Source organism: Vespula vulgaris, chromosome 25, assembly GCF_905475345.1.
Source record: "Vespula vulgaris chromosome 25, iyVesVulg1.1, whole genome shotgun sequence".
NCBI classification, from domain to species: Eukaryota; Metazoa; Arthropoda; class Insecta; order Hymenoptera; family Vespidae; genus Vespula; species Vespula vulgaris.
In genome coordinates this window covers 201913-228560 of record NC_066610.1, presented here as the reverse complement: position 1 = coordinate 228560, position 26648 = coordinate 201913, and the positions used below count along the sequence as shown (strand labels likewise).

General features: G+C 28.6%; 1 protein-coding gene across 4 annotated transcripts; it reads left to right on the top strand.

Moving 5' to 3' along the window:
* The first annotated feature begins 2584 nt into the window (after positions 1-2584).
* LOC127072314 (fatty acyl-CoA reductase wat-like) lies at positions 2585-26534 on the top strand. Of its 4 annotated transcripts, XM_051012630.1 has the most exons (10): positions 2585-2712; positions 4884-5218; positions 6314-6562; positions 7692-7837; positions 8586-8695; positions 8766-8961; positions 9063-9302; positions 10863-11120; positions 11207-11320; positions 25269-26518. In XM_051012630.1, the coding sequence occupies exons 2-9, from the start codon at positions 4904-4906 to the stop codon at positions 11292-11294; spliced, it is 1602 nt and encodes a 533-aa protein (XP_050868587.1). In that variant the 5' UTR covers positions 2585-2712; positions 4884-4903; the 3' UTR covers positions 11295-11320; positions 25269-26518. The 4 variants fall into 4 exon arrangements, with proteins under 4 accessions (XP_050868587.1, XP_050868588.1, XP_050868586.1 ...); XM_051012631.1 differs by lacking the exons at positions 11207-11320; positions 25269-26518 and adding an exon at positions 25155-25259; XM_051012629.1 differs by lacking the exon at positions 25269-26518 and having other exon boundaries at positions 11207-12451.
* The last annotated feature ends 114 nt before the right edge of the window (positions 26535-26648 follow it).

Here is a 26648-nt window from a genome sequence, read left to right as displayed (position 1 = left end):
TCGATTTTCTTTTTCTTACAGTAATCTACTAAATGTACTAAATACTAAATACTATTCAGAAAAGACATGAAATCTTAGAGTTGAATGAAAATATAATAATGATATAGAAATGATAATAGATTACGAATAAACTACTCATCAAAACATTGATAAGATCCTTCGTTCGTTAAAGAAAATTTTTCTCGTGCATATCAAAACGTAAAGGCAGCTGATATCAGGATATTCTCTCAATAATTTTTTGATCAATAATATTTCCATAAAAACTGCTTCACCGATTATAAAAATAACCTTCGTAGAATTTCTATATGGGTGTCAATTTGTCTAAAGGATGTATATTCAGTCAATGTACCCAATCTCTCTCTTTTACAACGCTCATTTTTTCTTCGTTTGCTACCATTATTTTTATCTTTTCAAATCAATCAATAAGCATAAAATAAACATAAATCGTGAAAATCTTCACAATTTTTTATTTTATCAATCTGATAAATTCATTTTGATCGTTCCTTATCCTCTTCTTTTTCTCGAGTTCTTTCATTTATCGATAATAAATAGACTAATGATTCTATTAAAAAAGAAAAGATTAATATTCACATCAATTATCATTTTTCAGTTCTTGTATATTTCCTTTTTATTTATATAATCGAGCGACCACACGATCGTTGCTAATTCGGATTGAATGAAAAATACTCATGGGAGTTCTTACAAGTACCAATTATGCATCTGTAATATTGTAAAATTATAAATGTGAAATTAGAATATCGTCTCGTCTATGAGCGTTATAATTAATTTAGTGTCTATACCCATGTTTCATTCTCTTTCTTTCCCCTTTCCTTCACATGTATACAAACACACACATATATTGTATATTATAACTGTGCAAATAATAATAAATATTAAAAATTGGAATATGCTAAATATGGCTCACAAAATGTCTTCTGAGTGACCTCCGTTGCTACGACAATCATATTAATAATTTTATGTTCTTATCAGTATATCATTATATTTGCTTCTTTTATATTTATACGTATATATGTTTATATAATTTTTTATTGTTTATATATTATTACATTTATATAATATTTTCTTTTTTTATCTATTACATAATAAGAGATATGACTGCCATAGGTGAAAATTCACTATTTTGATTAATTTTGAAATTACTCGAAAAATAAATGAATAGAATGTAACTTAACGAGCTGATTGAAATCTACTCTGAACTTGATTCGAATTTGTTCGCGAAACCTATTTATGATAATATATGTATCTTATATTGCGCTTAGTCATAAAAAAACAAAATGAATATGTAATAAATTAATTCAAATACACAAAACGATTAAAACAGGAATAAAAATAATGTACAAGATGATCGCCTAATCACGAACTTATGTCTTTTTTTGGCCCTTTTTTATTTATCGATGTTTCCCATACAAATATAGCTAATATCAATCGAGACGAATTTTATTTGTAAACAAATTTGTATTGTAGAATAATAATCTATCTCTCAAAAGTAAACAATATTGTTCAATGGCCTGTAATATTCCTTATTATTTGCCCGCTACATAGATTGGGTCATTACATTTGTATTGAATAATAATCACATTGATAATACCATGCAAAAATATTTCGCCTATTCAGTGCTTGAATCTCTTTATGTCCCACGTAATCAAGATTGTTCAAATTGTCGATAATAACAAATTAACAATGACTTATATACATGGATAATGCAAGTTCATCCTATTAGTTGCGCACTAAGTATCCTACCAAAATCCTGACAAAGTGATTTTTTCCCCTAATAAATAATAAATCGAATTGTAAAACGTTTGCTAGTAAAATAATTACTAGAAATAATAATAATTCTTATGATAACTAATAATATAATGAATATAATGTCTTACTATAACAATAAGGTTTATTATTATTGCTTCTTGATCATATTTTTTAAAATGGTAAAATTAATGTTTAGGATTATATTTGCGATTAACACATGATATTAAATATGCAAAATTTATACAAAAACGATTCGAAGTATATCGTGAAATTCATTATTGCAAGTAACATTACATACAATGCAGATGCTAATTATAAATACTTCCTTGTGAAAATATGATCAAAAAAGAATCCATCACAGGAAAGCAAAACAAAAAAATCACTCATTGGGAAGTATTTTTATAATAAACGTAAAACGAACAATCTACAATTGTAATTAATCTAAACGACATTATTCCACAAATACATGCACCTAATTGAATAGATCGTGTAAGCTGTCATCTGTCAATATTTCACTTTTTTTATGGAGAATATCATCGAAACGTCCGACTATTTAATTAAACATACGAACTCAAGACTGGCAAGTATAATTGTCGAAGTAATACTAAATTCTTCATCATTTTTACTGATAAATCTATTAACATTGCATTTTTTATGGTATACGGGAAGTACAATAGCTCAATTTCAAAAATTTGGCATAAACTATAAAACTTGGCATAGAAATAAAATTTCACATTTAAATTTATTGTGTCAGGTTTGGTTGCACTGATAGATTAAACAATGTATATAAAGGTAATTACTTCGGACTATATAATTCAGTGCAACGGTGAGCTTCGTTCGAACAACATCTACAGACAAGAATACAAGAAAAGAGTAATCGGTTCGAACTAATTTTATTGATAACGCATCAATTTTCATTCTGCGTAAAGGACAATATTTCTGAAAGTAAGTAAAATACATTTGTGCATTCAAAATATAATTGTAAAATAATTGCGATATAAAAAGTTAATAACATTTTTTTATAAAAATTCATGATAAGATTTATGTGCAAATTTTTTTTATTAAAAACGTATAACAGACTTTAATTATTACTATCGTTCAGTTAAAGAATCCACAAAAATCAGCTACCACAAAGTTTTATTCGAATTCAGATAAAAGTTTGTGTGATGTTAAAGCAGTTAGATATAATATTCACAGGAATTGATACCAGCGGAGAAAATGTTTCTATAATTCTTAAAATATTAATACATTTTAATTTTATATTCTTCAATAATTTGACTAATATAATAATATAATGTTTTATTGCATACTAATATTTAAACAAAGTAAGTGAACATATCAAACTTTTCTATGAACCCTTCAACAGAAAATATAATAAAAAACTATATGGTAACCAGATATAGTGGATCGGGCAAGAGTAAATAAATAATAGCTAAAATAATTCGGTAAAGAAAGCATAGTAAAATCCGCAATATCAACCAATAGGAAATTTTATAAAATAGAGGCCAAACAATTCGATTGTCAAATTAAAATCGAATGATCGCCCGTCAAACAATTCTTACAATAATTTGAAGTCTTACTATCATTAATAAATATAATAACAATGAACTATTATTATATAATAATCAGACTCTATATAATTATAAAGTAAAATGTCTTTTTATTAAAATCGTACAAGTACCATCAGACACGTTATAAATGCCAAATATGGATTTCAACTTGAGATAGTACGAAATGCAAGTAAAAAACAAAATATCACTATTTTGAAAATATTTCTACACTGCACAACGTTAGAACTGCAAGTGGAACGAAAATCCGAGATTGAAAAATATTCAGTTATTCCCTATAGGCATATTGTTCGTACCTATGTACATAGATACAAACGACATTACTCTACAAAATTCGTGTATTCAATTAAGTACATCATCTAAACTTTCCTTCCGTTTCATCACCAATTACTGTTTTTTCATTTTTTGAATATACGATTAAGAATGTTCTACATTTAACTGAATCGATTTGCGATTTAACGATTCATATTATTATACAAATAAACTCATACATCGTTTTTAAATTGAACGACGATAATTCAAGGACAGGTGAAATTATTGCGTGATACAGCAAGAACTAATAAGTGTCGTCATTGCATCATTTTTATTCCTTCATAAGATAATATTATTAACATATTCATAAGATAATGTTATTAACACGATTAATAACATATTCAAAAGATTAATGTAGATTTATTCTATGCATCAAGTAATATTATATGATAATACTATGCGAATATTGTAAGTTGTAATTTTCTTATGTCTTTGAATTAGAAAAAAACATTGGATAGGTCGTCGAGTATCAGGGTGGTGGGGCGAGAGGGTTATTAGGGTAATAAGTGAATATGCTGGATTTTATAATCAAATGACATAATAGGAACAGATACCTTCTTGCTGGAGTGCATCAATTTTTGGAATCCACGCGGACCAAGAGATCTCTCGTAATTTCGACAATCGTGGTGCGACAGATTAGAATTTTAACTATTTTTGCCGGTACCATATTTAATAAAGTTATAGTATTTATATGCGACGCGATCAGAGATGAGGAGAGTAGGAAGATTATTCGGGAACATTATTATGAACTTACAAAGAATTTACAATTCCTGTCGAGGGATTTGTATTCACTGGCGATCCTGCAAAACGATCTTTCTTGGAGATCCAGAAGAAGGAATTGGTCTCTTTAACCACCAAATCTCATTGGTTCTATCGGTTTTGAGATTGGATTTGCAATCGTCTTAATTCATTATTTCAACGGAAAAATAAACAGAGTAAGAAAAAATATAAAACGCTTAGACTTAGATAACATTGAGAGTTAAGTGTATCTTTTTTTATAAGTGTATTTACATAATTCAGTTATATAATTATCAGGTTCTACAAGATAAGATAAACATCAATTACAGAAAAATTATTACGAATGACAAAAATTAAGTTCACGATGAATTTGCGCTTGACTCAATCAGAGGCAACATGTAAATTTATATATCGAATAAATTCAAAGTGAACATTTGCCATTGAAAATCATATCATATAATTATTAATAGTTCATCTTATGAATCTTTACGCTTACAGATCGGTACGGAAGAACAGAAATGATGGAAATCTTGAAGAAAGCGGACGAACGAGGAACGGACGCTGCAAAAAGTGACTTGAAATTTGGCACATCGACCGAATATGTGCCAAGTGATACCACATCTTCCGTTGAAAACGTCAACAAATTAACGACTGTTCAGAAATTTTACGATGGACAAAGTATTTTCATAACAGGTGGAACAGGTTTTATGGGGAAATTATTGATTGAAAAATTATTGAGAGGATGCCCTGGTATCAATTGCGTATACGTTTTGATACGAAAGAAAAAAGAGAAAAACGTTCTTCAACGCAAGGAAGAACTTATCGATGATACGGTGAATAATTTATATGTAATCTACCATCATTTTTATACTACTATTACATTTTCATATAACTCTAAAACTATTTGATTCCACTGAATAGTATTTAGTACATTTAATAGATACTTTCAAGAAGAAGAAACAAAACATAAAAGAAACTGACCAAAGCTGGATTTTAAACGGTTTTCTTTGGGTATCCATTTTAAAAGCAACGTTAAAATAAATATTTTGTCAGTGACTATTCTCTGATCAGTTATCTAAAGATATAATTTGATGGAAATCATGTACAAAAGTACATTGAAATTCATTAAAAAATTTTTGTTTCTCGTACCCTGATGCACTCAAAAATGGATATGCAAAGCGAAACCAATATGTATGACGCATCAAATTTTCCAAACTCCATAGCTGAATACCGCTTTGTTATGAAGTTATCTTAATGGGAATCAATACCCGAAGTATTGCTTATAATCACTTTTTCTTTAAAATTGAAATGAAAAAATAAAAAACGAAGTCAAACGTTGAAAAGAAATTATTGGAAATATTAAAATTGGAAACAGCAGTTTAAATTGATAAAATACATATTTTGAAAATGAATATAATTAATTAACTCTATAACTCATGTAGAAATAAATAACGCGTTCTCAGATTTGTTTTAGATAATACATCTATGTTGTGTTTAATAGTAAATTAAAAATTTACATGATCAATAATAAATTTAGTATAATTAAAGAAAATTGGAAGAACAAATAACAAATAAATATTTACTATTTTAATAATAATTTTCTTTAATATATAATAACTACGAATTTAAAAATAAAGTTATATGGAAGAAAAGATGTGTTGAAATAATTTCACAAATCATAAAAATAGAAATGAACACGTAACTTACTAATGCTCAATAACAAAAACGCGATCATGATTCGATAGATTCATGACCTTACTATGGTGTAGTACTACTATTTTCAATATTTTCCAACACTTATTTAACAGTATTAGTTGGAGATACGGTACAGTGCATGACCTTTATAATTCTCCTCGATTAATTGTATGTATGTATGGATGTGTGTAAGGCAAGCAAAATTAATAAATCTATCAATACACGTTTTCTAGTTATTTTCCGTACTGAGGAAGGAGCAACCAGAAGTCCAAAGACGTATAGTCGCGATCGAGGGAGACTGTAGTTTGCCGAATCTCGGTATTTCGATAGCCGATAGAGCTACACTTATCGGAGAAGTCTCTATTGTTTTTCATGCTGCAGCTACAGTGAGGTTCGACGAAAAAATTAAATTGGCAGGAGCTATTAACGTTCGAAGTCTAAAGGAGATGATACACTTGTCTCTAAAAATGTCAAAACTGAAGGTACGAACTATATTCTCTGTACGAATCGCAGTAACAACTTTACGAATATCTAAATTCGATCAAATTTAATGATATGCAGTAGAAACCGAAGGAATGTATTGTCTGATTCAAAGAAATACATGATCGTGTGAATCAGTCTTCTGTCAAGATATTTGAAATTTATCCAAATGCTGATATTAGAGTAAGCAATTAGGAATAAACGAATTTGAAAGATTTTATTGCCAGGAAAATATTCAATAAATCTCTTTGAAATCTCATTGTTTGTACAATTAAAGGATGAATAATAAAATATTTTGTTTTACAAAAAATTCATAAATATTATAGTTGTAAGGACGAACAGATAGTAACCTGAAAAGGTGTTTCGTAGTAAGGAACGTTGCGTTTTAACGTACCGTGTTATACGAAATCAAGAAATCAAAAATGGATTTTTAGTTTATAACTATACGCATAACATAACCTTAAGAAAAACAAATTTTTAAAAAATAAAAAATTCTAACAAGAATGATTTATTAAAGCAATAGAATTGTAAATGCATATTCATATCAAATGGATATTCCTAAACTATTTTTTTTCATCGCCGCATGATAGCTCAGATCAAAATATAATACTGTCATTTTGACGAAAACCGTTTTGCCATCGATAACCATTTCGAAATTGTGCACGGATATTATTTCGGATATATTTGTTCAAATGATTTTTTTTTTATTAATGTTCCCATCATAATTATTTCAATATTTACATTAATTATCCAACTTTTATCACTTTCTCTTAAAATCACGTCAAAGTCGATATGTTATAAATAGTTGGATTCGTCTTGACCTAATATATCAGGTTGGGCCAAAGGAAGTAGTTCAATTTAAACGATCTTCAATAACATTAAAATCTTACAAAATTACGTTGAGAGGCAATTGACTGACATACTAATATGTACCTCTTTGAAGCAAATAATATCCTCTGCTATTTCTTCGAATCTTTAAATGTAACAAGGATATTGTTTCATAACATGGTTGGTGAGACAACCTATATATATATATATATATATATATATATATATATATATATATAATATTGATGATATTTCATTGAATTATCTGACTTTAGCAAATGTTCGTTATCTTCGATATTATAGAGTTTCGTCTACGTATCAACGGCATATGCCAACTGTCCTCACAAAACGATCGAGGAGAAGTTTTATGATCCACCGATGGATGCCGACAAATTCATCGATTTGTTGGATTCTATTGACGAAAAATTGCTCGACGATATTACACCACAGTACGTTTATCTCCTAGTATTGATTTTCACGTTTACACATCTTTCACATTTATTTATAAATAAATTCGAGGTAAATGTTTGGGGCCAGATAATTAGCTAGATACCGCATATAATTTGCAAAAGTCTATAACTGAATATCCTAAGGTTCTGCTATTTAGATACATGTGAATATACGAAATAGTGCATCTGAATATCATATTTATAATCAATCGTCTATAATTTATTCAGAAAGAGAATTATCCGATAAAGAATTATGGAAAATGTTGAAATTGAAAGAATTGGTTAAATTTATTGCATGTATTTTTTGGAAATAAATATAACGAATATATTGTAATATAAAATTTATAACATTTCTGCAGCTTTGTTTTACATAATAATTTTATGTTGTAACTAATAATAGAATTTGAGTTACTATATATTACTAAATTAAGGAATAATGTCACAATTTAATATGTGCCAAAATAAAATTTGATAAAGTAAAACGAAATAGAATACAGGAATCAATAATTAAAATTCAATAGTAATATCCTTTATATATATAGCAACATTTCAACATCTTACTCGATAGGTCATAATTAGCAAACTGTTATAAACTTTACTGCTGGGACTTCGTTAGCTTCATTCAGCTACCGATTTTAAAACGATATGGGATTATGATAACGGTTTCAAGTTTGTTACAAATACTTTAAAAGGACAGATTATTTCATCAATGCAACAATTAAAAATTCATTCATATTTCTGACTTTAGGTTGCTTGGAGAATGGCCAAATACATACGTTTATACAAAATCGATCGCCGAGAATATCGTAAAAAAGCATGCCGGCTTAATGCCGATTGGAATATTTCGCCCCGCGATAGGTTCGTAGTAACGTGATCAAAGTTGAATAAAGTAATAAATAATGTATGATAATTCGCGTAATATTTCTAGTGATACCCACGCATAGAGAACCTATTTGCGGATGGACCAATAACATGCATGGGCTAGTGGGAGTTACAGCAGGTGGTGCAATGGGATTAATACGAACTAATTATTGCGATAAATCGGTTAAAATGAGCGTAGTACCCGGAGATCTGACGACTAATGCGCTAATCGTCAGTGCTTGGGATATAGCAAATAATCGAAGGTACTTTCAAGTAATTACGTTTACAGGGAATAATTCCGATCGAATCAAATAACGAATAAAATAAGTTATATTACTGTGTACTTATATTCGTAATCTTTCAGATTCAACGAAGAAATACCTATTTATAATTACGTGTCTAAAGAAAATCCAATTAATATCGAGGAAATAACAAGATTGTCGAAAAAGTACACACTATTATTACCGACGAACAAAATACTTTGGTACTGCAGCTATAGGAATATAAAGTATTATCCAATCTATCTCCTCTATATGTGTTTTCAACATTTACTACCAGCTCTTATAATCGATACGTTCGCGTTTTGCATAGGTAAACAGCCAAGGTAAATTTCTGCTATCTTATTTTCTGGTTTGATGGGATTCTATGCTAATCTTTCATCTCATCATGAGTAGTGTAGGTTACACATAGTATAATAACTTGTCTAACATACGGACATATTCGTTTCATTTTACTATTTTATTTCATACAGTTTTCTCAAAACTACATTTCCAAGTTTTGGATATCTCAGGATGTTGCTCAAAAGTCTTATCAACCTATCTCATTTTTTAATGAAAAATATCACCAAACTGCTCTTATCGCAAGTTGATTCAGTATCTCGACATTTCTGATTCGATTTATCTATTTCACGTACAGCATTCTTCTCTAACATTAAATTTCATAGGTTCAATTCTATTGTCTTTCTTCTTATAGTAGTTATTGTCTATATTATGTTTTCATACAATTTCACGCTCTTGACAAAATCATAAAAATGATCGACCGATACATAAATTTATATTTGATGTGAACAATTTTCTCTTCTTCATAAATACTGTCTTAACTTGAGCTAGTCCATATTTTATGTTTCCTTGATTCTTCTATCACTGATTATTTTACTACGAAATTTGCAAAATTCAGATATTTTCTTTTTTATTAGATTTTCTAACCTATTGTTAACTGTTCCATTTGGTTTCATTCAACACATTTAATTATCTTCTACCCTTCTTTGTGACAATATCATAAATTTGGGTTTATAAACATTGGGTTTAAATTTCTTCTATTTTGATTGTGATTTATTTTTAGATAGAGATAGAAAGCAACCCTGTCTCCTTCTGGATATCCTACGACTCTTATCATTGCAGTTTGTCTTATACAGATTATAGATCAAAATTATTTCTCCATACATGATTCCAGTTATTTTTAGAATCCCAAGTACCTCGGTGTAATCAATCTTTTTCAAATCTAAAAATACCACGAACAGGTATTCTTTCGCCCTGTTATGACTTTTTAAGATTATTGCTTCGCATACTTCGACATTTCTTCGAAAGCAAAACTTATCTTCTTCCAATTCAGTCCGAACTTGTCTTTCGATTAGTCCCTGAATAATTCCAATCAAAATTGTAGGCAAATGAAATACTGAACAAATTGTGCAGTAATTTTTTCATATTTTTCCACCCCTCCTTCGCTTAGGTATAATGTTAATCGCATTCCTTATATAACCAAGGGACAATTCATCAGTTTCATAGATTTTACGAACTAAATACAAAAAATTCGTCAAAAATGCTTCTACCCTTTTTCAAGAAGTTATTATACATTCGAGGTTTCTTCTTTTTAGTTACTATCATGTTCCCTAATAATACGTACAATACTAATAATAAAATTACTTCTCGTATCATATATCCACCTCCTTTCTTTCTAGTCCATGATCTAGGAGTTCCTTTCCTTGACACATTTATTCCATTATTATCTTTCAACCTTGTTGATTTTTCCAAAGACTAGTTTCTCATCCGGAACCCTGATATTTATACATTTTTCTTTCATTCAAATTTTCGTTCATTTTTTTATATGCAGCATCTACTTTTCCAGTGACCACGCAAGTTTCAATAAATTTATCCTTTATTTTAAGGTTATTAAAATTATATATGAAAATTCATTCAATATCTCAAATATTTTTGTATTTTATTAAAAACGAATGGAACTTTACTAATAAAAGATGGAACGCATTGTTAAGGAAGTTAACGGCAAAAGATCGTGAATTGTTCTTTTGTGATATGAAAGACCTGGATTGGGATACTTACTATCAAAGTTATATTCTAGGAATAAGAACATATATCTTAAAGGATCCCATTGAAACGCTCCCTCAAGCTCGTTTAAAATTCCGAAGGTAATTTCTTTTTTGTCTTCTTTCTTCATTTATCGTCTATCATTGACAATAACAGTCACACGATACTTATTTTTTTAACTTTTAAGGCTTTACTGGATGCATCAAGCATTGAAACTTGTTATCGCCTGTGTATTGCTTATTATCACGTGGGCTATATTTTCCAGACTCTTGTAGCTTTCGGATATGTGTAAAAGTATTAAGTAAAGTTGATGAGGGTAACAATACAATTTAGGGAATCTTTTTGTTAAAGTTGATATGTCTATAGTGTAATCATACTTGTGCAAATAATATTAAGATTTTTCTTGCATAGTTTTTTATATAAATTTTATACTTTGCGCCTGAAAGTAGGCTTCGCTCTATACTTCTGCGATATTAGTTGGTTTAAGCGGATTTTATCGATAATGCTTCTATGTTAGGTAATGTGGATTGCAAATCAATATTACATAAAAATGTTTCTTACTGAAAAATTATGTTACTAACTATATTTATATAAAAAATTAATTAAAAATGTTCATTATATTTTATGTACCGCAAAGTTTGTTCATAAAAATATAAAGGCACCAAAGGGAAATATAAAAAAAAAAACAAATGAAGAAGTTTTTCCGATGAAAGCCCTGTTCAACTAGATAAAATTCACACAAGGATAATTCGTCTCCAACACATCTAAAACTTTAGTTTGACCATTATACTTTCGCCCAATCTTGAAATATGAATCGAAATTTCGTATTCTTCAAAGTTTATGAGAAAATAAAATAGTATATTAATAATAATTAAGATCCTTCTTAAATGATTTACATTATATGTTTCACATAAATATGTTTATAAAAAGAATACAATTCAATTGTAAATTCATTTAATTTTGATCAAACGGGAGTTTATTCCTGCTAATATGAAACATATTTCAATATAAAAGAATTCGCCGTAACGTATGCTTGCATTAGGAAATTATTTAATTATTCTCGTAATATATATCTCTTCATATCATTTAAAAGTAAAAAATAATATAGTATAATAATAGGGAATTAATGAAAGTGTAGAAAATAAGTTAATGAAATTTAGCACACATATAATATACACACACATATACATATATATATATATAAATATCTATCAATATAATTACAGTTTTGTATTGTAATAAAAATATATACCTACTTCATATCATAATTGTAAAACGAGGGTTATTCAAAAAGTATAACGTTTGATTATTTTTTTTCGATAACTATTCATGACAAGTGAAAAAACTTTATTTATTTATAAACAATGTAGTATTTATTACTCTACATAGTTCTATTATTCTAAATATTATATACAACATTCTCATTAAATTGTAAAAATAGAATAAACTGATGTATAATCTCTTTGTACCAATTTTTGCCCCATTAATTCTCAACATATTGTCACATTTTATGACTCGTAATAGTATAGTAATCATATTCTCGTAAGTTTCGGACTTCGTCATGCGAACTGAATCTCTAAGAAGATTAAAAACATGTTAGGCTCTATGAAGAATCGTAGCCTAACTAAATTTAGCTACTACTTTTCGAGTTTGCAGGTTTGTGTATGGGTGTGCATTATTTGATTTTGATCAAACAATATAACAAGTAATCGAACATAGCGGAGAAACGTTGTACGTGTTTTTTCCACAGTAATCTAGAGGAATAATGACATAAGCGTTCATGTGTCCAACATGTCATTGCTAGTGACTGTGACAAAATGCCTAGAAAGCAAATTTGAAAATCCACCCTTATATTTTCTAACAAATTAATTCTGCTAGATTAATGGCTCATGATAGTTCTATCAATTGCAGAACTTTTATACACAGCACGTAAATGTATATAAATGTTCACAATAGTTTCTTTCTTCTCTATCGATAATTCAATACTAACACATTGTCAAAATCTTAATTCGTTTACACACACGAATTGATCGTTCTTATTCGATTGTTCACTTATTGGGTTACTGATAACGATTTATTATGTTACAAATTTCGAAGGAATTCTGTAGGACTACAATCTTAGATTAATTGTAAATGTATACGATTCCATTAATAATAATTAAAACGAAAAAAAAATACTATTGCCGATTAGTTTAAAAAATGTTTTTTCTAGTTTATCGGAAATTTAATACTCTTTTGATTAAATGACTAGACCCTATTTTGTTAGAATTGAAAATTATTATATAAAATTTCAGAAAATTAGAAAAACTTAAAAAATTAATTTTTTCCATATAAATTCCTCACATTTTTTGTTTTAGTGATTTTTATACTTACTTAATTTGATATTTTAGCTTCTAACAATATCTATCAGATGTACAGTAGAATCTGTAGATCCCAACTGTAGCATCATCTACTCCACATCAAAGAGAAACAGAAATAAATTTTGAAAGAAATTTCCTGATGGTAATAGAAGAATATATAAAACTAAAATATCTACAAGAAATTTAACGAACAAAAGATAACAAAATCGTATTGTTACACTCCTCGGAAACATGCGTTGATTATCTTAATTTTTTTATGCATAACAAAACTTTACAAGAAACTGGAAACCATAGCATACGTAATTATTGATATCTAATCGCACGACTAACAGAAAACGCTTAAAACCTTAACTGTCGCAGGAGTATAGAGCGAAGCCTATATTTAGGCGCAATGATCAACATTTATATAAAAAATTATGAAGAAAAGATCTTAATATTATTTGCACAGGTATAATTTGTACAGGTAAATTGCAATAATATCAACTTTAACAAAAAGGTTTCCAAAATTAAATTTACTTTCCTCAACGTTACTTGACACTTTTACGCATATCCGAAAATTACAAAAATCTGGAAAACATAGCTCACGTGATCTTAAGCAATACACAGGCGATAACAAGTTTCAATACTTGATGCATCCAGTAAAGCCTTAAAAATTAAAAAAATAAGTATCGTGTGACTGTTATTGTCAATGATAGACGATAAATGAAGAAAGAAGACAAAAAAGAAGTTACCTTCGGAATTTTAAACGAGCTTAAGGGAGCGTTCCAATGGGATCCTTTATAATATATGTTCTTATTCCTAGAATATAACTTTGAAAATAAGTATCCCAAACGAGGTCTTTCATATTACAGAAGAACAATTTACGATTTTTTGCCGTTAACTTGCTTAACAATTTGTTTCATATTTTATTAATAAATTTCTATTCGTTATTAGTAAAATAAACAAATACATTCGACTCTGAATGAATTTTATTACACAGTTTCAGTAACCTTGAAAAATAGGATAAATGTGTTGAAAATTGTATGGTTACTGAGAAGGTAGATGCCGCATATAAATCAATATATGAATCAAAAAAGGAACTTTGAGAGAAAAACAAAGTGTACAAACGTCAGGAGTTCAAATGGAAAACCTTTCCTAAGAAAGGAAAACAAGTCTGCAAAATGATAATGGAATAAATATAACAACTGTGTCAAGAAGTGGAATTCGAAGAATTGTATGGAATATTAAGGAACATAACAATAACTAAAAAGAAGAAACCTTGAATTCATGATAGTCTCTCGATAAAGAAAAGGAAAATTTATGATAAAGATTTTCCGTTTAGTTTATAAAATGTATGTGACATTTGTTAGATTGACTCTAGTAAATTTTTTGATAATAGGAACATGACCGAAGTTATGCCCAGAAAAAAAATATTAATCTGTAATCTGTAAAAGAATCAAAGCAGTGATAACACCTAATTAAAATCCAATCTACAGAGTGATGACTGAAATTAATCGACTTTGAACAAAAAAGGATATGCATGCTATTCTCTGTATTCTCTGTATTTTCGACATTAAATACTTTTTCTCTAAAAAAAAAGATAATAGAAATTTATATGGCTTATAACCCATGAACCAGATCATATTGATCGTTAAACTTGGTTTTTTTTTTAATGACAATGCTACCTTCGATTAACTATTATGATCCAGGCACTAACGATTAGAGCATCAGTCATCAGATGTCCGGGTACTAGGCTCATCTTTATCGATTCATCACAACGATTAGTTCTTCCATATAATTTGATTTCTAAATTCTTCTATGTACTTGCTTTTAAAATAGTTATTCGTTGTCCATCTATAACTTGTGAAAATAGGGTAGAACTTCTATGCTGCTTCGAAAATGTCCTAAAGGTAATTATAAATATAGACATGCGTCTAAATCATTTTTTTATCCAGAGAGGGGATGTCAATCCCTTACATCATAACAATCCGGAATGTTATCCGTCGAATATTTTTACGCTGTTTCCTTTTATTGTTAGATTCTAAATGATAAAAGAATGGGAAAATTGTGCTTTCACGAATTGATGGTAAATCGATAGAAGCTAAGATATCTTATATTGCGCTTCGTCATAAAGAAACAAAATGAATATGTAATAAATTAATTCAAGTACACAAGACGATTAAAACAGGAATAAAAATAATGTGCAAGATGATCGCCTAATCACGAATTTGTTTTTTTTTTGTTTATCGAATTTGTTTTTGTTTTTTTTATTTATCGATGTTTCCCATACAAATATCGCTAATAACAATAGAGACGAATTTTATTTGTAAACAAATTTGTATTGTAGAATAATAATCTACCTTTCAAAAGTGGACTATATTGTTCAATGGCCTGTAATAATCCTTACTATTTGCCTGCAACATAGATTAAGTCATTACATTTATATTGAATAATAATCACATTGATAATACAATAAATACAAAAAATTTCAGATATTCAATGCCTGAATCTATTAATGTTACATGTAACCAAGATTGTTCAATAATAATAAATTATGCTGTAATAAATCTTTACAATTAATTTAGTGTCTCTAAATAACAAATTACGACGTATATAAAAATTTATATACATGAATAACATTGTTCATTAGGGATCCTACCAAATTCCAGACGAAGGAATTCGTTCTCTTAATAAATAAAAAATCAAATTTTCAACGATTGCCAATCGAATAATTACTAGTAATAATAATAATTCCTACTATAACTACAAATATGATAAATATAATGTCTTACTATAACAACTTACTATAACAAAGGTTCATTATTATTGCTTCTGACTCATATTTTTAAAAATAGTGTTATTATTGTTTACGATTATCTTTGCGATTAACACTTGATATCAAATATACAAAATTTATGCGAAGACGCCGGCAAGCGTGTCTTGAATTACATTATTATAAGTATTGTAACATTAAATACAATGCAAATTATAAATTCTGATTTGCGAAAATGTAATAAAAAAAATCAGTCACAGCAAAGAAAAAACAAAACATCACTCCTTGGAAAGTATTTTTACACTAAACGTAAAACGAATAATCGAAAGTTGAAAAATATCTATATATATAAATCTAAACGACATTATTCGACAAATTTGTGCAACGAATTAAATAAATTATGTAAGCTGTCATCTGTCTCATTTTTATTCTTTCTTTTGGAGAATACTATGAAAAACACTCGACTGTTTAATTAAACATACGAAATCATGACCAACAAGATTCATTGTAATTAAATTTAAAATTTAAATGTATGAACCATTGCATCGGGTTTGGTTACACTGATAAGTCAACAATGTGTATAAAGGTAACTACTTCTGACTATATAATTCAGTGCAAAGGTAAAGTTCGTTCGAAGAACATCTACAGACGGCGAAAGTACAAGAAAAGAGTAATCGGTTCGAACTAATTTTATAGATAAAGCATCAATTTTCATTCTACGTAATAGAAAATATTTCTGAAAGTAAGTAAAATTCATTTGTGCACTAAAAATGTAATTGTAAAATAATTGCGATAAAAAAGTTAATAACATTTTTTTATAAAAATTTATAAGATTTGTATGTAAATTTTTTTTTTAAGGAATAACAGACTTTATTTATTATTATCATGTTCAGTTAGAAAATTCATAAAAATCAGCTGCCACAAGGTTTTATTCTAATTCAGATAAAAGTTTGTGTAATGTTAAAGCAGTTAAATGTTATATTCGCAGGAATTAATAGGAGCGGAAAAAATATTTTTATAATTTTTGAAATATTAACATATTTTAATTTTATGTTCGTAAATAATTTAACTAATATAATAATATAATTTTTTAATGCATACAAATATATAAACAAAGTAAATGAACATATCAAACTTTTCTATGAACGCTTCAACAGAAAATATAATAAAAAACTATATGGTAACCAGATATAGCGGATCGGGCAAGAGTAAATAAATAATAGCTAAAATAATTCGGTAAATAAAGCATAGTAAAATCCGCAATATCAACCAATAGGAAATTTTATAAAATAGAGGCCAAACAATTCGATTGTCAAATTAAAATCGAGTTATCGCCCATCAAACAATTCTTACAATAATTTGAAGTCTTACTATCATTAATAAATATAATAACAATGAAATATTATTATATAATAATCAGACTCTATATAATTATAAAGTAAAATGTCTTTTTATTAAAATCGTACAAGTACCATCAGACACGTTATAAATGCCAAATATGGATTTCAACTTGAGATAGTACGAAATGCAAGTAAAAAACAAAATATCACTATTTTGAAAATATTTCTACACTGCACAACGTTAGAACTGCAGGTGGAACGAAAATCCGAGATTGAAAAATATTCAGTTATTCCCTATAGGCATATTGTTCGTACCTATGTACATAGATACAAACGACATTACTCTACAAAATTCGTGTATTCAATTAAGTACATCATCTAAACTTTCCTTCCGTTTCATCATCAATTACTGTTTTTTCATTTTTTACAAATAAACTTATACATCTTTACAACTTATACATCGTTTTTAAATTGAACGACGATAATTCAAGGATAGGTGAAATGCAAAAACTAATAACTGTATTGCCTTTGCGTCATTTATTTTCCTTCATAAGGTAATATTCAAGAACGATAGGATAATTAAGAACATATTCAAAAGATTAATGCAGATTTATTCTCTGCATCGAGTAAAATTACATGATAAAAATATATGAACATTGTAAATTGTATAATTTTTATGTATTTAGGTAGAAAAAAATAGTTGAATTATAATTGATTGATCGCGGTGAATCAGAGTGGTGAGACAGGAAGAATAATAAGGTAACGGGCGAATAGACTGAGTTTTATAGTCAAGTAACACAATATAATGAAATCCTTTCTTGCTCGAGTGCTCCAATTCTTGGAATCAACACTTATCTTTCATAATTTCCATAGTCGTGGCGCAGCAGATTAGAATTTGAACTATTTCTATTGGAATCATATTTAATAGAGTTATAATATTAATGTGTGGCGCTATCAAGGGATGAGGAGAGTAGGAATATTATTCGGGAACGTTATTATGAACTTATAAAAAACTTACACTACCTGTCAACGCAGGTATTTGTATTCGCTGAAGATCCAGAAGAAAGAATTTATTTTCTTAACAACCCAATCTCGTTAGTTCTATCGGTTTTGAGATTGAATTTGCATTCGAATTAATTCATTATTCGAATGGAATAATAAATGGAATAAGAAAAAACAGACGACATTAAGAATTAAATAAATTAACATTTCTTATAAGTATATTTCAATAAATCGTCCACATAATTGTTTGGTTCTGCAAAATAAAGAAACAACGAACGACACAAATTAAGTCGATTTTCGCTTAACTTATTGAGACGCAAGGTGTAAATTTACGTATCGAATAAATTCAATGTGAACTCTTACCATTAGAAATCATATCTTTTATTTATTAATAGTTCATCTTATGAATAATAATCTTTACGCTTACAGATCGGTACGGAAGAACAGAAATGATGGAAATCTTGAAGAAAGCGGTCGAACGAGGAACGGACGCTGCAAAAAGTGACTTGAAATTTGGCACATCGACCGAATATGTGCCAAGTGATACCACATCTTCCGTTGAAAACGTCAACAAATTAACGACTGTTCAGAAATTTTACGATGGACAAAGTATTTTCATAACAGGTGGAACAGGTTTTATGGGGAAATTATTGATTGAAAAATTATTGAGAGGATGCCCTGGTATCAATTGCGTATACGTTTTGATACGAAAGAAAAAAGAGAAAAACGTTCTTCAACGCAAGGAAGAACTTATCGATGATACGGTGAATAATTTATATGTAATCTACCATCATTTTTATACTACTATTACATTTTCATATAACTCTAAAACTATTTGATTCCACTGAATAGTATTTAGTACATTTAATAGATACTTTCAAGAAGAAGAAACAAAACATAAAAGAAACTGACCAAAGCTGGATTTTAAACGGTTTTCTTTGGGTATCCATTTTAAAAGCAACGTTAAAATAAATATTTTGTCAGTGACTATTCTCTGATCAGTTATCTAAAGATATAATTTGATGGAAATCATGTACAAAAGTACATTGAAATTCATTAAAAAATTTTTGTTTCTCGTACCCTGATGCACTCAAAAATGGATATGCAAAGCGAAACCAATATGTATGACGCATCAAATTTTCCAAACTCCATAGCTGAATACCGCTTTGTTATGAAGTTATCTTAATGGGAATCAATACCCGAAGTATTGCTTATAATCACTTTTTCTTTAAAATTGAAATGAAAAAATAAAAAACGAAGTCAAACGTTGAAAAGAAATTATTGGAAATATTAAAATTGGAAACAGCAGTTTAAATTGATAAAATACATATTTTGAAAATGAATATAATTAATTAACTCTATAACTCATGTAGAAATAAATAACGCGTTCTCAGATTTGTTTTAGATAATACATCTATGTTGTGTTTAATAGTAAATTAAAAATTTACATGATCAATAATAAATTTAGTATAATTAAAGAAAATTGGAAGAACAAATAACAAATAAATATTTACTATTTTAATAATAATTTTCTTTAATATATAATAACTACGAATTTAAAAATAAAGTTATATGGAAGAAAAGATGTGTTGAAATAATTTCACAAATCATAAAAATAGAAATGAACACGTAACTTACTAATGCTCAATAACAAAAACGCGATCATGATTCGATAGATTCATGACCTTACTATGGTGTAGTACTACTATTTTCAATATTTTCCAACACTTATTTAACAGTATTAGTTGGAGATACGGTACAGTGCATGACCTTTATAATTCTCCTCGATTAATTGTATGTATGTATGGATGTGTGTAAGGCAAGCAAAATTAATAAATCTATCAATACACGTTTTCTAGTTATTTTCCGTACTGAGGAAGGAGCAACCAGAAGTCCAAAGACGTATAGTCGCGATCGAGGGAGACTGTAGTTTGCCGAATCTCGGTATTTCGATAGCCGATAGAGCTACACTTATCGGAGAAGTCTCTATTGTTTTTCATGCTGCAGCTACAGTGAGGTTCGACGAAAAAATTAAATTGGCAGGAGCTATTAACGTTCGAAGTCTAAAGGAGATGATACACTTGTCTCTAAAAATGTCAAAACTGAAGGTACGAACTATATTCTCTGTACGAATCGCAGTAACAACTTTACGAATATCTAAATTCGATCAAATTTAATGATATGCAGTAGAAACCGAAGGAATGTATTGTCTGATTCAAAGAAATACATGATCGTGTGAATCAGTCTTCTGTCAAGATATTTGAAATTTATCCAAATGCTGATATTAGAGTAAGCAATTAGGAATAAACGAATTTGAAAGATTTTATTGCCAGGAAAATATTCAATAAATCTCTTTGAAATCTCATTGTTTGTACAATTAAAGGATGAATAATAAAATATTTTGTTTTACAAAAAATTCATAAATATTATAGTTGTAAGGACGAACAGATAGTAACCTGAAAAGGTGTTTCGTAGTAAGGAACGTTGCGTTTTAACGTACCGTGTTATACGAAATCAAGAAATCAAAAATGGATTTTTAGTTTATAACTATACGCATAACATAACCTTAAGAAAAACAAATTTTTAAAAAATAAAAAATTCTAACAAGAATGATTTATTAAAGCAATAGAATTGTAAATGCATATTCATATCAAATGGATATTCCTAAACTATTTTTTTTCATCGCCGCATGATAGCTCAGATCAAAATATAATACTGTCATTTTGACGAAAACCGTTTTGCCATCGATAACCATTTCGAAATTGTGCACGGATATTATTTCGGATATATTTGTTCAAATGATTTTTTTTTTATTAATGTTCCCATCATAATTATTTCAATATTTACATTAATTATCCAACTTTTATCACTTTCTCTTAAAATCACGTCAAAGTCGATATGTTATAAATAGTTGGATTCGTCTTGACCTAATATATCAGGTTGGGCCAAAGGAAGTAGTTCAATTTAAACGATCTTCAATAACATTAAAATCTTACAAAATTACGTTGAGAGGCAATTGACTGACATACTAATATGTACCTCTTTGAAGCAAATAATATCCTCTGCTATTTCTTCGAATCTTTAAATGTAACAAGGATATTGTTTCATAACATGGTTGGTGAGACAACCTATATATATATATATATATATATATATATATATATATATATATATATATATAATATTGATGATATTTCATTGAATTATCTGACTTTAGCAAATGTTCGTTATCTTCGATATTATAGAGTTTCGTCTACGTATCAACGGCATATGCCAACTGTCCTCACAAAACGATCGAGGAGAAGTTTTATGATCCACCGATGGATGCCGACAAATTCATCGATTTGTTGGATTCTATTGACGAAAAATTGCTCGACGATATTACACCACAGTACGTTTATCTCCTAGTATTGATTTTCACGTTTACACATCTTTCACATTTATTTATAAATAAATTCGAGGTAAATGTTTGGGGCCAGATAATTAGCTAGATACCGCATATAATTTGCAAAAGTCTATAACTGAATATCCTAAGGTTCTGCTATTTAGATACATGTGAATATACGAAATAGTGCATCTGAATATCATATTTATAATCAATCGTTTATAATTTATTCAGAAAGAGAATTATCCGATAAAGAATTATGGAAAATGTTGAAATTGAAAGAATTGGTTAAATTTATTACATGTATTTTTTGGAAATAAATATAACGAATATATTGTAATATAAAATTTATAACATTTCTGCAGCTTTGTTTTACATAATAATTTTATATTGTAACTAATAATAGAATTTGAGTTACTATATATTACTAAATTAAGAAATAATGTCACAGTTTAATATGTGCTAAAATAAAATTTGATAAAGTAAAACGAAATAGAATACACGAAACAATAATTAAAATTCAATAGTAATATCCTTTATATATATAGCAACATTTCAATATCTTATTCGATAGGTAAATATCATAATTTGCAAACTGTTATAAACTTTACTGCTGGGACTTCGTTAGCTTCATTCAGCTACCGATTTTAAAACGATATGGGATTATGATAACGGTTTCAAATATGTTACAAATACTTTAAAAGGACAGATTATTTCACCAATTCAACAATTAAAAATTCATTCATATTTCTGACTTTAGGTTGCTTGGAGAATGGCCAAATACATACGTTTATACAAAATCGATCGCCGAGAATATCGTAAAAAAGCATGCCGGCTTAATGCCGATTGGAATATTTCGCCCCGCGATAGGTTCGTAGTAACGTGATCAAAGTTGAATAAAGTAATAAATAATGTATGATAATTCGCGTAATATTTCTAGTGATACCCACGCATAGAGAACCTATTTGTGGATGGATCGATAACATGCATGGGCTAGTGGGAGTTACAGCAGGTGGTGCAATGGGATTAATACGAACTAATTATTGCGATAAATCGATTAACGTGAGCGTAGTACCCGGAGATCTGACGACTAATGCGCTAATCGTCAGTGCTTGGGATATAGCAAATAATCGAAAGTACTTTTAAATGATTACGTTTACAGGGAATATTTTCGATCGAATCAAATAACGATTAAAAAAAGTTATATTACTGTATACTTATGTTCGTAATCTTTCAGATTCAACGAAGAAATACCTATTTATAATTACGTGTCTAAAGAAAATCCAATTAATTTCGAGGAAATAACAAAATTGTCAAAGAAGTACATACTGTTATTACCGTCGAACGATGCTATTTGGTACTGCAGCTTCAGGAATATTAAATATCGCCCAATCTATCTCCTCTATACGTGCTTTCTACATCTACTACCAGCTCTTATCGTCGATACGATATCATTTTGCATAGGTAAAAAGCCAAGGTACATTTCTGCTATCTTATTTTCTGGTTTGCTGCCATCCTAATCTTTTATTTCAGCTTGACTAGTATAGCTTGCACCTAATATGATAACCCGTTTATCATACGGATACATTCCTTTCATTTTTCTATTTTATTTAATACAGTTCTCTCCAAACTACATTACCAAGTCCTGAGTATATGAGGATGTGTCTTATCGACTTATCTTTTTATCGAAAATATCATCAAACTACTCTTACCGCGCCAACTGGATTCAGCATATCTTCATTTCTGATTCGATTTATCTATTTCACGTTCAGCATTTTTTTGTAACACTACATTTCATAGGTTTCTATTGTCTTTCTTTTTGTGGTAGTTATTGTCTACATTATGATTTTATACAATACCATGCTCTAGATAGAATCATAAAAATGATCTCCCGACGCATAAATTTATGTATGACTTGGGCAGATTTCTCTTCTTTAAAAATACTTTTATACTTACGTCGTTTAACGAATTTCATTACTTTTGTTTTATCTCTGTTTGTGACAATATCAGGTAATCTTCGTGTTTTAATTTCTTTTTATTGAATTTGTTTTCATATTTTCTGTTGACAACCCTTCTCGTAAGTTTATATATTCATTAAAAAATAAAGGGGATAGAAAGCAACTCTTTTCTAGAGAGTTGCTTCTTTTTCGTACTCCACGATTCTCATATCTGTAGTTTGATTCTTGTATATATTATAAATAAAAGTTCTTTTTCTATACTTGATTCCAGTCAATTTCAGATTCCAAAGAACCTCGGTACAATCTGTTTTTTTTTTCTTTCAGATCAAAATATGCCAACAATTATCGTTTGTTCCACCTTGTTTGACTTTTTAAGACTTGACATAGGTTAGCATTTCTTCGCATATCTCGGCATTTCTTCGGAAGCAAAACTGATGTTCTTCCAATTCAATCTGAACTTATCTTTTCATTAGTCTCTTAATAATTCGGATAAAAATTGTACGCAAATGAAATACTAAGCAAATAGTGCGGTAATTTCCATACATTTGTCAGTGCCTTCCTTTCATAATGTTAATCGCATTCTTTATAAAATCAAAGGACACTTTGCCAGTTTTATACATCTTACAAACTAAATACAAGATCTTTGCTATAAGTGCTTCACCCTTTTTTCGAAAGGTTATTATAAATTCGAAGTTTTTTCTTTTTAGTTACTGTCATGGTCCTTAATGCTTCGTACAATTCTTATAACAAAATTGAATCTGTTATCATATATCCATCTCCTTTCTTTCTATTACCTGATCTTCGAGTTCTCTTTTTTGACGGTTTGCTACTTATTCCTTTATCTTTCAACTATGACTTGTTTTTCTAGTACTGGTTTTCCATCTGAACTTCTAATGTTGATATATCTTTTTGTTCACTTAAAGATTTTTTTATATGATACATTCACCTTTTCAGCAATCATGCATTTTTCTACAAATTTATATTTCTTTTCTAGGTTACTGAAAATTTATAATAAAATTCACAAAGTGTCAAATTTATCTACTTATTTCACTACTAAGGAATGGGTTTTTATTAATAAAAGATGGAACGAATTGTTAAGCAAAGTAACGGCAAAAGACCGTGAATTGTTCTTCTGTGATATGAAAGACATCATTTGGGAAACTTACTTTCAAAGATATATTCTAGGAATAAGAACATATATCATAAAGGATCCCATTGAAACGCTTCCCCAAGCACGTTTAAAATTCCGAAGGTAATTTCTCTTTTGTCTTCCTTCTTCATTTATCGTCTATCATTAACAATAACAGTCACACGATACTTATTTTTTTAATTTTTAAGGCTTTACTGGATGCATCAAGCATTGAAACTTGTTATCGCCTGTGTATTGCTTATGATCACGTGGGCTATGTTTTCCAGACTTTTATAACTTTCGGATATGCGTTAAAGTATTAGGTAACGTTGATGAGGGTAACAATACAATTCAGAGTATCTTTTTGTTAAAGTTGATATGTCTATAGTGTAATCATACTTGTGCAAATAATATTAAGATTTTTCTTGCATAGTTTTTTATATAAATTTTATACTTTGCGCCTGAAAGTAGGCTTCGCTCTATACTTCTGCGATATTAGTTGGTTTAAGCGGATTTTATCGATAATGCTTCTATGTTAGGTAATGTGGATTGCAAATCAATATTACATAAAAATGTTTCTTACTGAAAAATTATGTTACTAACTATATTTATATAAAAAATTAATTAAAAATGTTCATTATATTTTATGTACCGCAAAGTTTGTTCATAAAAATATAAAGGCACCAAAGGGAAATATAAAAAAAAAACAAATGAAGAAGTTTTTCCGATGAAAGCCCTGTTCAACTAGATAAAATTCACACAAGGATAATTCGTCTCCAACACATCTAAAACTTTAGTTTGACCATTATACTTTCGCCCAATCTTGAAATATGAACCGAGATTTTGTGTTCTTCATCGAGAAGAACAGCAAGAGTCTTATAACAACTAAGTTACGATACTCTCTGCTTACGGTCCTAGGATTTCGCTCAGAACAAATTGAGAGTTATTAACGAATTCCGCTAGTTGGTCCTAACGTGACAAATGAAAGAACTTTATATATTTATAATACAATGTAATATTTCACGGACACTTTTTATTATTCTACATAGTTTTATTATTCTAAATAGTATATTATAATTCTCATTAAATTGTAGAAAGTAATAGAATAAACTGATGTATGATCTTTTTGTATCAATTCTTGTCCCATTAATTTAGTCGTATTCTCAACATATTGTCACATTTTATGACTCGTACTGCCTTACATAATAATATAGTAATCATATTCCCGTAAGTTTCGGACTTCGTCATGCAGATTGAATCTCTAAGAAGATTAAAAAAATGTTAGATTACATGAAGAATCATAGGCTAACTAAATTTAGCTACTACTTTTCGAGCTTGTAGACTTGTATGTGAGTGTGCATTACAGCATGAAAGAAATAATCCTTAAGTCTTATTTGTTCGAACAACTGATTTTTGTAATCGAACATGGCGGAGAAACGCTACACGAGTTTTTTTCACAGAAATCAAATGTTTCAAAGATATTTAAATGTTGTTATATATCTAAAGAACATTACTATTAAATATGGAATTTTAATTATTGATTCCTGTATTCTATTTCGTTTTACTTTATCAAATTTTATTGTGACGCATGTTAAACTATAACATTATTTCTTAATTTAATAATGTATTGTAATTCAAATTTTACTATTAGTTATAACATAAAGTTATTATGTAAAACAAATCTGCAGAAATGTTATTAAATT

What these genes read in the sequence shown, in the direction of transcription:
- LOC127072314 (XM_051012632.1), top strand. Translation starts at nt 18,923, where the DNA reads ATGATGGAAATCTTGAAGAAAGCGGTCGAACGAGGAACGGACGCTGCA. An exon ending in AAGAACTTATCGATGATACG is followed by an intron (nt 19,238 to 20,332) that starts GTGAATAATTTA and finishes CACGTTTTCTAG; the next exon opens with TTATTTTCCGTACTGAGGAA. An exon ending in GATATAGCAAATAATCGAAA is followed by an intron (nt 22,995 to 23,095) that starts GTACTTTTAAAT and finishes GTAATCTTTCAG; the next exon opens with ATTCAACGAAGAAATACCTA.